General features: G+C 41.3%; 3 protein-coding genes across 8 annotated transcripts; 1 reads left to right on the top strand and 2 right to left on the bottom strand.

Moving 5' to 3' along the window:
* Positions 1-1,251: 1,251 nt before the first annotated feature.
* On the bottom strand, positions 1,252-2,461 carry LOC115691948 (50S ribosomal protein L12-1, chloroplastic-like). The gene is made up of 2 exons (XM_056305827.1): positions 2,322-2,461; positions 1,252-1,939 (listed from the first exon to the last, which is right to left on the bottom strand). The coding sequence occupies exon 2, from the start codon at positions 1,797-1,799 to the stop codon at positions 1,290-1,292; it is 510 nt and encodes a 169-aa protein (XP_056161802.1). The 5' UTR covers positions 1,800-1,939; positions 2,322-2,461; the 3' UTR covers positions 1,252-1,289.
* A 2,840-nt stretch (positions 2,462-5,301) lies between these two features.
* Positions 5,302-8,424, top strand: LOC115691945 (VAN3-binding protein-like). 6 transcript variants are annotated; one of them, XM_056305824.1, is made up of 7 exons: positions 5,302-5,928; positions 6,137-6,509; positions 6,871-7,285; positions 7,383-7,559; positions 7,678-7,727; positions 7,816-7,873; positions 7,957-8,424. In XM_056305824.1, exons 2-7 carry the CDS (start codon positions 6,231-6,233, stop codon positions 8,235-8,237), a joined length of 1,260 nt encoding a protein of 419 aa, XP_056161799.1. In that variant the 5' UTR covers positions 5,302-5,928; positions 6,137-6,230; the 3' UTR covers positions 8,238-8,424. The 6 variants fall into 6 exon arrangements, with proteins under 6 accessions (XP_056161799.1, XP_056161798.1, XP_030474552.2 ...); XM_056305823.1 differs by having other exon boundaries at positions 5,311-6,008; positions 6,862-7,285; XM_030618692.2 differs by having other exon boundaries at positions 5,311-5,928; positions 6,080-6,509; positions 6,862-7,285.
* Positions 8,425-8,513: 89 nt separating this feature from the next.
* LOC115691947 (formyltetrahydrofolate deformylase 1, mitochondrial-like) lies at positions 8,514-12,752 on the bottom strand. The gene is made up of 8 exons (XM_056305825.1): positions 12,470-12,752; positions 12,046-12,158; positions 11,050-11,200; positions 10,893-10,966; positions 10,653-10,812; positions 10,356-10,454; positions 10,167-10,253; positions 8,514-8,892 (listed from the first exon to the last, which is right to left on the bottom strand). Exons 1-8 carry the CDS (start codon positions 12,611-12,613, stop codon positions 8,746-8,748), a joined length of 975 nt encoding a protein of 324 aa, XP_056161800.1. The 5' UTR covers positions 12,614-12,752; the 3' UTR covers positions 8,514-8,745.
* Positions 12,753-13,800: the final 1,048 nt, after the last annotated feature.

Below are 13,800 nucleotides of genomic sequence, written 5' to 3' on the forward strand. Positions count from 1 at the left end.
TTAACCCGATTTTATCTTGAACCGAATCTAAGAGGCCGGGTTAGCCTGACCGTAATGGTTAGAACTAGCCCGGCCCATGGGCACAATAAAAAGATGTGAGGTCAGTTTATTTCTTGTAAATTATTTATCCTCCAAAATGAGAATTGAACTTGGTCCTAAGCAAGACCTAAAAAGGCTTAAGGAAGATAAGGGGAAGGAACACCTCAGTGGAGGTGGGAAGTTTGTGACTTCTCACTTCTACAAAAGTATGTTCTCTCAAACTCTTCCGTATTCCCTCTCTCCAGGGAAAAAAAAAGATTTGGAAGGAACTAAGTGGCCTTTGGCTGGAGAAGGTAAACTCCAGGTCAGTTTAGGTTGGCTACCATCGGGTAGGCATGCATAGTAGTATCCCGCGCCTGGGGTGAAAAAGAGACAAGGGGCAACTCTTGTCTACGGTTTGGACATTAACGTGAATCAACCCGCAAATCCAACACCGTACCGCCGATAGATTCGTACCCGGCTCTACTCAGCTACGTCTTCTAGCTACTAGCACTCACCTCAGCTACCTCTCTCCTACACACCCACACCCTCTGCACATCACGGACATATAAATAGTTCCAAGAAAAACACAGGTTTACACAAATGCACATGATGTCCAACCAAGAATCGATTTTACCCGACAGATTCGAACACCCAAAAATGGGAAGCGACACGCAACAAAGGCGAGAGAGAGAAAGAGAGTTTTGCCTACGAATCCCAAGCAACTCGATGAAGCACTGGTCGAAGACTTGTGGCCGAGGAGGAAGAACCAAAGCTGAAGAAGACGAATGGAGAAGGAGTTGATGGAGGGTTTAAGGGTTAAACCGTTTTTATCTTGAACCGGATCTAAGAGGTCGGGTTAGCCTGACAGGAATGGTTAGAACTAGCCCGGCCCATGTTTACCTCTTTTTTTTTTTTGCAAGTAACCCACCTTTAGCAAGAAACTTACAACAATTCATGAAGACTTTTACAACATGTTAAAACCATAATTCAAGCAAATTGCTCCACCTGTATGGCAAGTTCCAGCTAACTATTCGGATGAATGCAACTTGAATGCCATCTTGAAATTCTCAACTCCATCATATGGCTGTAATTTGTCAAGAACCATCTCAACAAAATGTCCAAAAATCATGAAGTCATTCGTGTGAGTTACTTTTACCCGTATAACTCTCGACAATGGTTCTGTGTTGGAGCTCTCATTCCATCACTGCAACTCCTCCAGCAGCCTTTCAATTCTCCATTATGTCATTTGCCTCTTCCTTGGTGACACCCTATTTAAGCAAAACAGGGGCCTTCTCGACAAGGTCCTTAGCCACCTTCAACCCCAAATTGGTGAATGCCCCGACTTCTTTAATCACTTTAATCTTTGCAGCTATATCGAATTTCTCCAGCTTCACATCGAATGTTGTTTTCTCTGCCTTTTTTTCATCAGCCTTGGCGGATCTTGCACCTGCTCCTCCTTGTGGGCCTAGGTCCATGTCTTCAGTAGAGATCGTCTGCATCTTGGGATGCCGTAGTCTCTCTTGAAGAGCAAGCCCAATTTGGGCACGTTCATCAGGCGGCATTCCAGCTATGCGCTCAGCAAGCGGTATGATTTTATCTGAGGGCGGAGGTCTAGGGCCATATGGATCATAAAAAGCTGGGTATTTATACCGCTTAGGCTTGGCTTTGGGATCTCTGGGAACAAAATCATGCTGGAATGAGCACGATTGCAAAGGTCCTGTAATGCCCCTGACACCAAGCCAAACATATGCAGATCTGACAACTAAATCAAGCTTCATGCTTTACAGTCTTAGCGAAGACGACAATTCATGTAAGCACAGCCGAAGAGAAAGCAACTCGCCAAAATCACGGATTCCAGTCTTATGGTAATACCAATCTCGGCAGATATCAAATTCGCCTCCAATCTCCCTGCCAGCTTCTTCTTCGGACAAATGAAGACTTCTCGATAAGTTTCAGCATGACCAAACCAGACACAGAAAATAACATTGCATGCAAAACAAACTAAATCGACACCCACATATAGTCAAACACTCAAAAATCAAAAGCTGGATCAAGTAACATTGCAGAATCAAGCAAATCTACAATTATCCTTATAAATCTCTATCTACCAAGACCCAACACACTCCTAGAGTTAAGCAAACCCGTGCTACTCAACTATGTTCTCTAGCTACCAGCACTCACCTCAGCTCCCTTTCTCCCAAATGCACACACGATCCAACCAAGAATTGATATTACCCGACAGATTCAAACACCCAAAAACGAGGAAGCGCGCAACAGAGGCGAGAGAGAGAGATCTTTACCTATGGAATCCCAAGCAGCTCGATGGTTGAAGATGAAGCATCAGCCGAAGACTCATAGCTGAGGATGAAGGAAGATGAACAGAGAAGAAGCTAACGTAGGGTTTAATGGGGTTTTGAGATTTTCAGTCGAACTCCTTGTGAGTGCCATCATCAACCCGTTCTATCTTGAACCGGATCTAAGAGGGCCGGGTTAGCCCGACCGGAATGGTTAGAACTAGCCCAGCCCATGGCCCATGGGCATTATACAAGATGTGAGGTCAATTTATTTCCTGTAAATATTTATCCTCCAAAATGAGAATTGGAACGTTTTAGTGTGGATAATAACACAAACAGATCTTGAACTTTGGTTCAATATATAGTTTAGTCTCTAAACTTTTAATTTGTTCAATGTAGTCCCTAAACAGTAGCCTAATGTTTAATTTGATCGGTGAACTTTTAATTTGTTCAATGTGGTCCTTGGACTTTTGGTACATGTTCAATTTAGTCCCTAAATTTGAATTAATGGAAAGACTACATTGAACATTTTCCAAGTTCAAGGACTACATTGAATATTTTCATATAGTTTAGGGACTAAATTGAACATATACCAAAAGTCCATGAACCACATTGAACAGATTAAAAATTCATGGACCAAATTGAACATTAAACTAAAGTTTAGGGACTACATTAAACAAATTAAAAGTTCAGGTACCAAATTGCATATTAAGCCAAAGTTTAGGAACTGTTTATATCATTTTCCCTTTTTAGTAATATCATATGTCCTGTGGTATGCAACGCCTATTCATGAATAAAATTTATCTGACAGTGGAAAGCCTTCTTTATGATGAGTTATATATATATAACTACTTTTTACGTAATAAGATACATTTATCAAATTATGAGTAGTCTTTTTACTAAAAATTGAAGGGAAAAAATTAAGGGGGGCCCAAAGCAATGGCGAGAGTCCCGGGCAACTTTCGCTTTTTTTTTTATGGCTCCGATTCTACGACCCTCATTTATGAGAGCCGCCACCCCCTATAGTGGCTCAAAAAGGTCGTGCGACTTCGTCAGTGATTGGTGAGAGCCGTGATTGAGAATCATTTTCCATACGTGGTACTTTTGGAGGTTCTCTTATTAGTTTAGCTTTGTAAATTGTAGCTTATAAATTCGACTCTTTCAATTACGAAATCTGAACCAGTTTCTCCATGGCAAAAAAAAAAAAGAAATTGGTAGTTTTCATACTATCGATTAGTATAGAACATGTATGATTAACTGAGCTACAAAAATAAAGGTACATCAAAGTTGTGTTCAGCAAGAGCAAGCAATTGTAAAGAAGCAGATTCAGTCTATCTGATAAATTAATCTGAGATCATTTCTCAGTTCTTCTTCTTTCCAATGAATCTGAACTTCAAGCTGAAAAAGCAGAAAGAAAAGAGGGTAGAAAGAAATGTCGAATCACGAGAAGAAGTCTTACAGAACAATAATTGCAGTCAGGACCAACTTTTTTCTTGATGCCCTCGAAGGAATTGAAAAGAAGACAGAGAGTTTAGCCTCGGATCAGGAAAAGACTGACAAAAGATTTGTCTAAAGGAAGATGCTTTTGTTTCTTTTTATCGAAAGGTACTATCATGGAGATGAAGATATGGTGAGGGATGATGAAGAGGCATAGTTTGGTGCTCATGCGACAGAAGTGGACGCTTTTGTGGGATCAATCATGCCATCTTTTTATCTCACATGTTCGCCTCTTTCTTTTTTGCCCTTTTCGCGGTAGAGAAAGAAGACAAAGAAGAGAGTTGTCCCGAGAGTAAAATCCCGAATGCTGAATACTTTTTGCGAAGGGTCATATCCTTAAGATTAGTTAGAGAGACAAACTATTCCAGGTACGCGAAACTAACATTGATTATAGTATAAAGTGTGTTTCGAGAAGTTAGTTTTCCTCGCATTTACTTGTCCCGTGCAACTAGCTAGGCTCTCTTTTATTCACTTTACATGTCGATTTGCTTTACTAGCTCGGTAACGGAGAAAAAGAGGTGTTCAGCTCGCGCTAGTATGCTCGGGTCGAATCAAGTGTAAAGTTGGATTTCGAGCCATGAATGATCGATATACCTCGATACATCAATCGCTATATAAATTTAGCGAAAAGCTATAGTATTCACCACATTTTCTCTTTAGGGTATACACAATTTTAATTTCTCAAATAAGTGCTTCTCTATAAATTATAAGAGTACCCACAAGGGGCATGACCAGTCGGTCTATCTACCCATCAACCCCAAAATCAAATGGAAGATTTTGACCCAATTCTTCTTCTTCTTTTTTTGGGTTAAAAAAAGGCAAAGAAATGGGGAAAGGCATAAGCTAGAATGGAATGATGCAACTAATGCCTAATAAATCAGGTTGAGGAAAAAGGAAGAAAACTAGCATCAATCGACTCCTTCAAAAACTGCCTTCAACACATTGCTTTGCTTCACCAAACTTCCAACCCCTAGCTTTGAAAAGATCATGCTTTGGACTAATTTAACAGGATTAAGACTAATAATCCACCGAAAGGAACGTGTAAATTAACACTTTGCGCCTTTCTTCACGGGGTTAGTTTCGGTTGTTAAGGCGTCGACATCTGACTTACCAGGAATCTTAATTTCCTCAAGTATGCTTGTTCAATGCCATACAAAGACACAGCATATGTACCCGTGACATACAAGACAATGGAATTTCGATACTGTCCGTGCACGAGATACACCAAGGCACTTAATGTTGAGTGAGAAAAAGGGTCCCCTGGCTCGTTAAACCTCTGTATGAACAGTGCAAGGTAAAAAGCCAACAGGGCTGTATGGTCCCTTGACAACACGTTGAAAGATCATGAGTTTTCTTCTTAGGGACAAAATAGGATTGGTCCCCCGTGGCCCGGGTGAAATTTTTTAGGTGTTTCGGAAAAGTTACAGTCCAAAAATCATGTCGAAAAAGAATTTAACATTCTTGCTGCTTGTTCCGAGAGGACGTGAGAAAGGGAGAAATCTTTCGGCGGTCGGATTACTGGATAAGGTTCATGCACAGCGACTTTTGGTCGGCATTGCACGCACTCTTTTGGGACTAGACCCAACCCCCCGAAAGCCATTGATCTCGCTACCCGCGAAGCATCATGCAAACCCGCCATTTATTTAACGCATCGCTCCGAGTTGTCTGTTTCTCGGACTGATGTTCCCCTTAATCAAATGTTTCGTGATGGACACCTGCCCGTTTGCTTGTACCGTCGTGGTGAAACAGCCCCCGCTAATCCTGGGTGCGTCTTTAGTTTATGTTCCTTGATTTGGAAGTTTAATCGCCCGTTTTGAGTTTCGCGAAGCGGGTTGTGTCTGGTTCACCCGACCTTAATCTGGGCCCGTTTCAAAGCACGAGAAATTGATTTATTTCTCCTGCTAATCTGTTCCTTCGTTCCCTGTTTCTGGCCATGCTTGTTTATGCATATATAAAGGGTTGAGTCTTTTCTTGCTTTGAGAGATGGTGCGTGACATGAGTAATTGCTGAGAAGCCCGCTTGGTTCATACGTCTGTGAGGACCATCTCTTGTGTTCTGGTCTCTTTCTCGAGCTTTTCATGTGTGAATGAAAACTTGTCTCCTTTCTCTCAATCAGGTTAGGATCAACATTCACATGTGAAGCATAAGGTGTCATTTCAGTCCTCTGCTTTTCCTTTTACTTTTGATTTTGTTCAGGTCAGTATCTCGAAGTTCCGCAGCGAGTATTCGGCAGATCTCTGTTTGATGAGAAGTTTCTCTACTTGAAGGTTTACCCTTTTTCCCGAGCGCAGAAATCAGCCTGCTTATTACCTTGTTTGTTGCAGCAGGACTGGCTGAAGTAGTCTGAATTGCATTTGGCCAAAGCTATATGGTTCTCAGAAGAAAGACAAACAGAAAGGCATAACTTTCAGGATTGTTATGGATGGTGTGCATCAGTTCAGTTGGAAGTTCAACTCTTCATTCAAGCTGGAAAATGTGGAAGAGGATGAGGAGCTGAAAGGAGCGTCTTCGTTGCCATCGGTCCCTCAACCACAGACGCCGAAGGAGCCGATGGAGTTCTTGTCAAGGTCGTGGAGCCTTTCCCCATCGGAGGTTTCAAAAGCTCTGGCTCACAAAAAGAACGACATACACACAATACATAACAAGAACCTCAATACATGTCCACAGCCGCAGGCACCTGTTGCTCCTCAACTTCTTGTGAGTCACAGTTTCCCTTCTTTTGTTTCCGCGGTCATAGTTCACGTTCATGATTTTGAATAGAGGATAAGACAGCGACTTATGAATTAGGATGGTGCTCAAGAAACACAAAACCAAAGTACCAAAAACAGAATTCCATTCTCTCGGATAGCTCTCACTTGAATTGTCAAGCATGTTTCACATTCTACACGTGAAAAGTCTGTACTTATACCCATGTGGTCCAAACAGCAATTACACCCTGCCAATCGAAATTTCCCGTTGTTCAAATGGTTTACTTTGGCTTTGGTCTGAAACTTGGTTGGTTTACAAATTGCACCGAGCAACCCTGCTGATTCGCATTTTTTTTGTACAGGCATCGAAGGTTATGAATTCAGTTCATGCTAGGAGGACGGGGTCTTTTGGGAAATGGATCCACCACCACCTCCACCACCACCTCCATCACCACCACCACCACCACCAGGGTCATAAGGAGCACGACAGGAACGCGATGAAGAAGAAAGAGAGTATGCGCATGGAAAATGCGCACTTTCATTCAGCTATTTCTATTGCCGGGCTAGCTGCCGGTTTGGCTGCCGTGGCTGCAGCACAAAGCTCCAATTCGGATTCAAAGATGAGTGTGGCTTTGGCCTCAGCCACAGAACTACTAGCATCACATTGCGTCGAACTAGCTGAACTAGCCGGAGCTGAGCATGATCGAGTGGCATCTGTAGTCCAATCAGCTGTGGACATACGTAACGCGGGAGATCTCGTGACTCTCACAGCAGCTGCCGCTACAGGTACTGCAATCAATAGATTTTATGTACAGTTGAAGTTCATGTGAATCAGTACACAAAGTGGTGATGTTTAGCTGAATTTGGCACTGCCCTGCTTCAGCTTTGAGAGGAGAAGCGGCGCTGAAAGTAAGAAGGCAAAACGAAGTAAAGAGGAACGCAGCGATAAGTCCCTATGATAAAGGAATGGCAGAAACACATACCATCATGACTCTTCGCAGCCACATTGAAGAAAGCAGTACTCCATGCGAAGGCGAACTTTGGCAGCATACAACAAAAGGTGATATTATTATCTAAAGGAGGATAGTAGCTTCACTGTATAAAGCCCCATCAACGGTTTGACTCGACTTATTGCATGAGCAATTGCCATTTGACTTGTATTCCATTGAATTTTTCAGGATTATTTCAAATGAAGCATGCGTCTGTGTACATTAACAAAAAGTCCCAGGTAAATAGCTTTCTCTACTGCGGAGTTGACACAGAAACTTACGAAAAGAAAGAAAGAAATGGCACTAAAACTTTATGCGCATTGTCAGGTCATTCTTAAGCTAAAGAGCAAGCACATTGGAGGAGCATTCTCGACGAACAGTAAATGTCAGTACCTTATCCTAGCTTTTTTCATTTGCATATATCGTATATAGTCAACTCGGTGTCTGACATTTCTATACTGTTACCAGGCATAGTTTATGGCATATGCGATGAGAATTCCGCCTGGCCATACAGAACAGAAAGAGACAACCCCGAAGAAGTCTTCTTTGGTCTCAGAACGGCACAGGGTTTTCTAGAGTTCAAGTGCAAGAATCAGGCCCATAAGCAGAGATGGGCTGATGCAATACACAACCTTCTTCGTCACGGTAACTGGGTTGAAGCTGCTGAGTGCTCTCCAGAGCTTCTAAACATCAGTAACAGCATCAGTCTACGAGTTTTTGATGGTGTCAGCTCCGGAAACAGGACATGAAGAAACTCCATTAATGAAATCAGGAGTCTGATTCCGATGCCTGTTTATCTTTTGACAGTAAATATCTTTTTCCCCTCTTCCGATGTCCTAATACATGCAGAAAAAGTAAGATAACTGTCCGCACAAGCTTGGAGCATTGTACTTGGATACTTTTCAGGAGCATGGTATGAAGAAACACTTTTTGGTATAGGAGCATGGTATGAAGAAACACTTTTTGGTATTGCCCGTTTGCCTCTAGATCACTCGTGACACAAAATGAAACCTTCATGACAGTGCTTCTCAAGATAGAAATAAGTAGCTTTTATATTTGGATCTCATAGCAACAATGAATTTACAAATCATCTTCACTCGATTTTCATCCAAGGGAATAGTAAAAGCAAGTGTAGCGACGGCAACAGATGTGGAGATGTCTCTAGTACTCTTCGCGGGATTAGAGGTTTGTCGTAAAGAATTCTCAAGTGAGTAAGTGCGCAGACATTGCAGTTTCCGTGAACTGCGCCTCCCCTTGTCAAAATACAACAGTCTTATTCTTCTCGTAAGGTAATACTCGCAGTTCGCAGTATGATTTTATCGCCTTCGAAAGACATTGTTTCTCGAGGTTCTCTGACTTCTGCACAAAACTATGTAAGTTATCTCTGTGCGATACCCTCTCAACCTGCAATTAGAGAGAAGAAATATTAAAACCAGCTTACAATTGAAAAGGTCCAAAAAGTGATTAGAAAGCGAGATTCATTAGATGAACTTTTTTGGACAAATAGCGGATTAAGTCTTTTAGAAATAGTTTGCGGACAAAACTGTCTTCGCTTGACATGAGTAAATGGATAAAATCCGGAGGTATGACAAAAATCGTTATTGATCTTGAACACAATATAACAGCCAAAGTTGACGGACATAGCTGATTGCCTATGAAGATGATCAAATTGAGGAAAAACAAATCACGATTCTCGCTTCCAGCAAGAAAACCTCATGCCATGAAATATTCTAATAACATCAGGTACGGGCTAGGCGGCTATGCCAGGTAAGAAACGGGCCAAAGCCCAGGTGGGTAGGTTCGACTATGTGATTGCTTGTGCTTGATACCGTGCACAATCAACCTGGTGTTGTGCATCTAATGCATAGGCACATATCTATTCCTCGACCACTCAGTCAACCTTGTGGGTAAAAAAAAATATTTTTCCTTCATAAGCAAGTCCTCAATTTCCTTCCAAATCCTTCTTTCTTTGACCAAGAGAAGAAGGGAACAGAAAAATGTAGATCTTAAAGCAAATGTCCAACGAGGCATTATCTAAAAACACTTTAAGATCACAGGTACTACTGAGAATCTCTATAATCCAATGAGAAAATTCTACGGGCAACAAACAAGATCTCTATATTTAAGGTTTAGGCATGCTCGAACCCAGTGCTTTTCTACTCATAATATGCTCAAGGTCTTGGATAAATAATTGCAGAGGACAGCCATATAAAGTTCCATTCTGCAAAGCTTTGCAGATTTCTTCTTCACCTTCAATAAAGACTTCATGGCTAGTATTTAGTTCAAGCAAAACCTAGAACCATTAAGATGATTATACTTTGGTGACAAAAGCAAGCTGAGAGTCTAATGAAGTCTCTAGGGATTGTCCCTTACATTTGATAGGTTTTATATTGAAAAAGATCAAAACACTGTCGAGTGGAAGAGAAATTATAGGCACAAAGAAAAAAAATAAAGCGGAAGGCAAAATGGACTCAAGATTCAGTTGATAAAAAACTACTGACATCCATAGAAACCTATGTGTATGCAGACTTCAGGTAGTTACCAAGTGCCTATTTTACCCACATTAAAGTCCTTTTGAGCACAAGAAAATATTAGTCGGCATTGACCTTAATCTGTCAAGTCCACTGAAGAATATATGGAGGCAAAACCCATACCAGGGTCGGAAAGTGAGTGCTTACCATTTGCTCAATAATGGGCCCTGCATCAAGTTCTTCTGTCACAAAGTGACTTGTTGCTCCAATTAATTTGACACCCGCATCAAAAGCCTGATAATTTTTTCAAGCAAATCAAGGAAAAACTAAAATCACAGAGAATGAAACTGTGAAATAACTGAAAATCATATAGCTCCGAGTTATTAATTTTTTAACCTGCTTAGACGGATTTCCTCCTTTAAATGATGGTAAAAGGCCGTGGTGAATGTTAATTATATCCTTCCCATAGCTTCTCAAAAAGTTTCCAGAGAGTATCTGTGGAAAAATTTCAGCTGCACATTAGCAGTGACTAAAAAAGGACAGATTGCATTAACAAGTGATTCTGGAATGATGAATAAAAGGAGAGATGTGTGTTACTTCAATTGCAAATCATAGAACAAAATCATCCACAGAGAGATACTTTCTACTTTGACTTCAGTGTGATAATAAATCACAATACACAAGCTTATTTACCTGCATATACCTGGCAAGTACTATAAAGTCGGTGTTCTGGACCAATTCCAACATCTCTCCATCTCTCTTGTTCTCTTTGGTCGTCTGCAAATAATGATATGGAATGCCATGCCTCCCGAGGAATCGTATCACATGGGTGTTTGGGCCTCTATCGTGGTTACTGTTCCAGAAAACAACCTCATTAATTCAAATTTTTAAAACAACAATGCAGATACGGTCAAACATAGATGAGAAATTCACCTTATCACACAAGTTATTTCCACAGGAAGTCTCCCATCCTGCCATCCATGTAATAAATCAACCAGGCAATGGTCCTGCAAATTGATCAATACACAGCAAATATGAAGATACGCAGACCAAAACAGAAGATAGAGACGATTAGTCTCGTACTACGAACCTGCTTTGAAGCAAGCACAGCAATCTTGTACATGGGATCTAAAATTGGAACACGGACAACTGATCTCATCGCATTGAACTTCTTGGACAATTTGAGGAAGTCCTCATCCATTTGCCCCCGTGGCCACTTAATCGGGTCAAAAATGAACTCACTATTAAGTTTGAGGAAGAAAAAATGCGAAGGTGCTCAGAATTCAAGAAGTGATAATCAATACATATAGTGCCTATCAAGAATGATAATAAGTGCATTTGCAATGAGCCTACAGGCATATCCACACACATCACACGATAAACCAACAACAATTTATTCTCCAATTTAAACTGACTAGAGAGACTCAAAGAAAATACAGTGCTCTAAAGAGTCGTGAATAATTTAGCTCCATACTTGCAGATTTATGTGTATCAGAATGAACAAACCGAGGATCATTTGCAGAAAAACTTGCATTTGCCCAGTTCCTGAAGAACTAATTTACTCGATTCATTGCGGAAATGTTGCATTAACAATTTAACATTCCATTAGAAAGATACACAGGTGATAATTAAAACCGACGGTACCTATCAGGAAAGATGATAAAAACGCCCATTATCAGCCTCCAAACATAACCCACACATATTACATGATTAACCAGTAACCATCCCATCTTCTAAATTGACTTAGAGACCCAGAGAGGGGTAGCCTAGCCATAATAGAAAGAGGGAACTAATCTGATTGAATCGCGAATAACTTTGCTCCCTACTTGCAGATTTACATATATCAGAATGGGCAAACCAAGAATCATCTGCATAAAAAAAACTTGCACTTGCATTCAGCTCACGTCACAAAGAACTAACTTTACCCACTCCATTGAGGCAATGTAACAAACAATTTAGCGCTTCTTTCCCTTTTTTTTTGGCCAGAACAGTTTTAACACTACACCAGAAGCCAATGACAAAGGAAAGAAAAGCAACAACACAGAATGTACAACAGAGAAAAACTAAACCAACAAGACACGCGTACCTTCTGGAATAAAAGACGTTCTCATTTTCGGGCACGAAAACATCGGCCCCAAGTATATTCCCGCCTCTGGAAGCGATACAATCCGATAGCTTCGCCACAATTCCAACGTCATCCTGTTACATTCGTAAGCCATCAAGCTTCGCACTCCTAACTCGAGACCCAAAACTCAGCAACCACATGAACCATCACCAATGGCCATGACATCCACGGAGTTTCATGAAGGGGACGAAACCAGACAATCAAGAGTCCGTGACACGTCTTAAAAAAACCGGCTCCAATGCCCGAACAACAATCAAAATCTCAGAACGCAAAACAAGAGAACGGTGTGGGGAACCTTTCCCGCGTAAACTGCAAATGACGAGAAAGTGGAGTAAAAGAGCCCGCGGGCAAGAAGAAATTGGGAGGGACTGGATTGAAAACTCACGGGGCAGTGGAAAACGTGGACTCCGTGGGCGAGAGGAGTGAAAGACCTCGAGCCAAGGGACTGCCCAGCGAATCTCGAGGACTTGAAGGACCCGTTAGCAACCACCCCCAGAACTTGAGCCGCCGCCTTCTTCGCGAACGCCATTCTCCTCTCCCCCTCTATACCACAATGCCCGGCGGCGATAACCACCACCAGCAACCCCCCGCCGCCGCCGCGAAAAAGGGCCGTTCCCTTTTGGGTGGTGGGGGCGCGTTACCTATGACGAGTGGCTGAAGCTGCCACATTCATGGGCATCACTCAAATCTCGTGGAGATGCTTTATCTGGTGAAGAAAAGTATATATATATCTGCCCGCTTGAGGATGGAAATCTGCGAAATCTTTGTAGTGCACTTACTTTAATCTTAAAGTTTTCGCCGGATTATTTATGTACCAAATCGAAAAAAAAAAAAACGATCACGTAAGTACCAACAATGAGAAATTTCGGCCAAATTAATACGTGAATTTTTTAATTAAAATTTTAATCTGAGTTGAGTTTTTTAAAAAAAAAAATCAGTCTATATGACATTTCCACGTGTATATTTTGATTTTTTTAAAAAAATTCTGATTTTTTTCTATTTTTTCCTTCTTTTCTTTTTCTCCCTCTCACCCACTTTTCACCACCTTCTTCTTCTGGTACACATACAAGCGAGGCCGGCCGAAGCACACCACCGGTGGCCATTATGGACCCACAATGTAAAAGAAGAAGAAAGAAAAGAAGGAAAAAAAATCAAAAAATCAAAAAAATATATTTAAAAAATTGAAGTGTACATGCTAAACTACGTCGTTTTGAAGTGTACATGCGACTAAACCTCCGGCGAGCCACATCGGCTTCATAAATTAATAAAAAAATGCCACGTCGGATTTCCGATCAAATTGATCGGAGTTGGCACTAAGTAATCGTTTTCAAAAGTTTGGCACTTAAGTGATCCGACGGAAGCTTTTGCACTAAAGTGAGCGCCATACACAAGTTTTGGCACTTCTAATGTTCTTCCCTAGAGAATTGTCATATCTATTCCCATTGCAAAGCTGAGAACGACAACGTTGGGGGTGGTCGGGGGCCAGATCCCGGAGAATCTGGTCGTGCCACGTGGATAGGTGTGGCGAATGAGAGAGGAGGCAAGAAATCCTAAATTCGGGTCCGGTCAATTTGGAAACTTTCGTCCTGCTCTAATAAAAAAAGATGGAGTTTTTTTTCTTTGAAATATTTGTAGATTCTTGATTTGGGATAATGACACAAACAGTCCCTGAATTTTGACTTAATATGCAATTTGGTCCATGAACTTTTAATTTGT

This window comes from Syzygium oleosum, unplaced genomic scaffold (genome assembly GCF_021117445.2).
Source record: "Syzygium oleosum isolate NSW1041296 unplaced genomic scaffold, Sole_v2.1 Sole_v2.39, whole genome shotgun sequence".
Lineage (NCBI taxonomy): Eukaryota > Viridiplantae > Streptophyta > Magnoliopsida > Myrtales > Myrtaceae > Syzygium > Syzygium oleosum.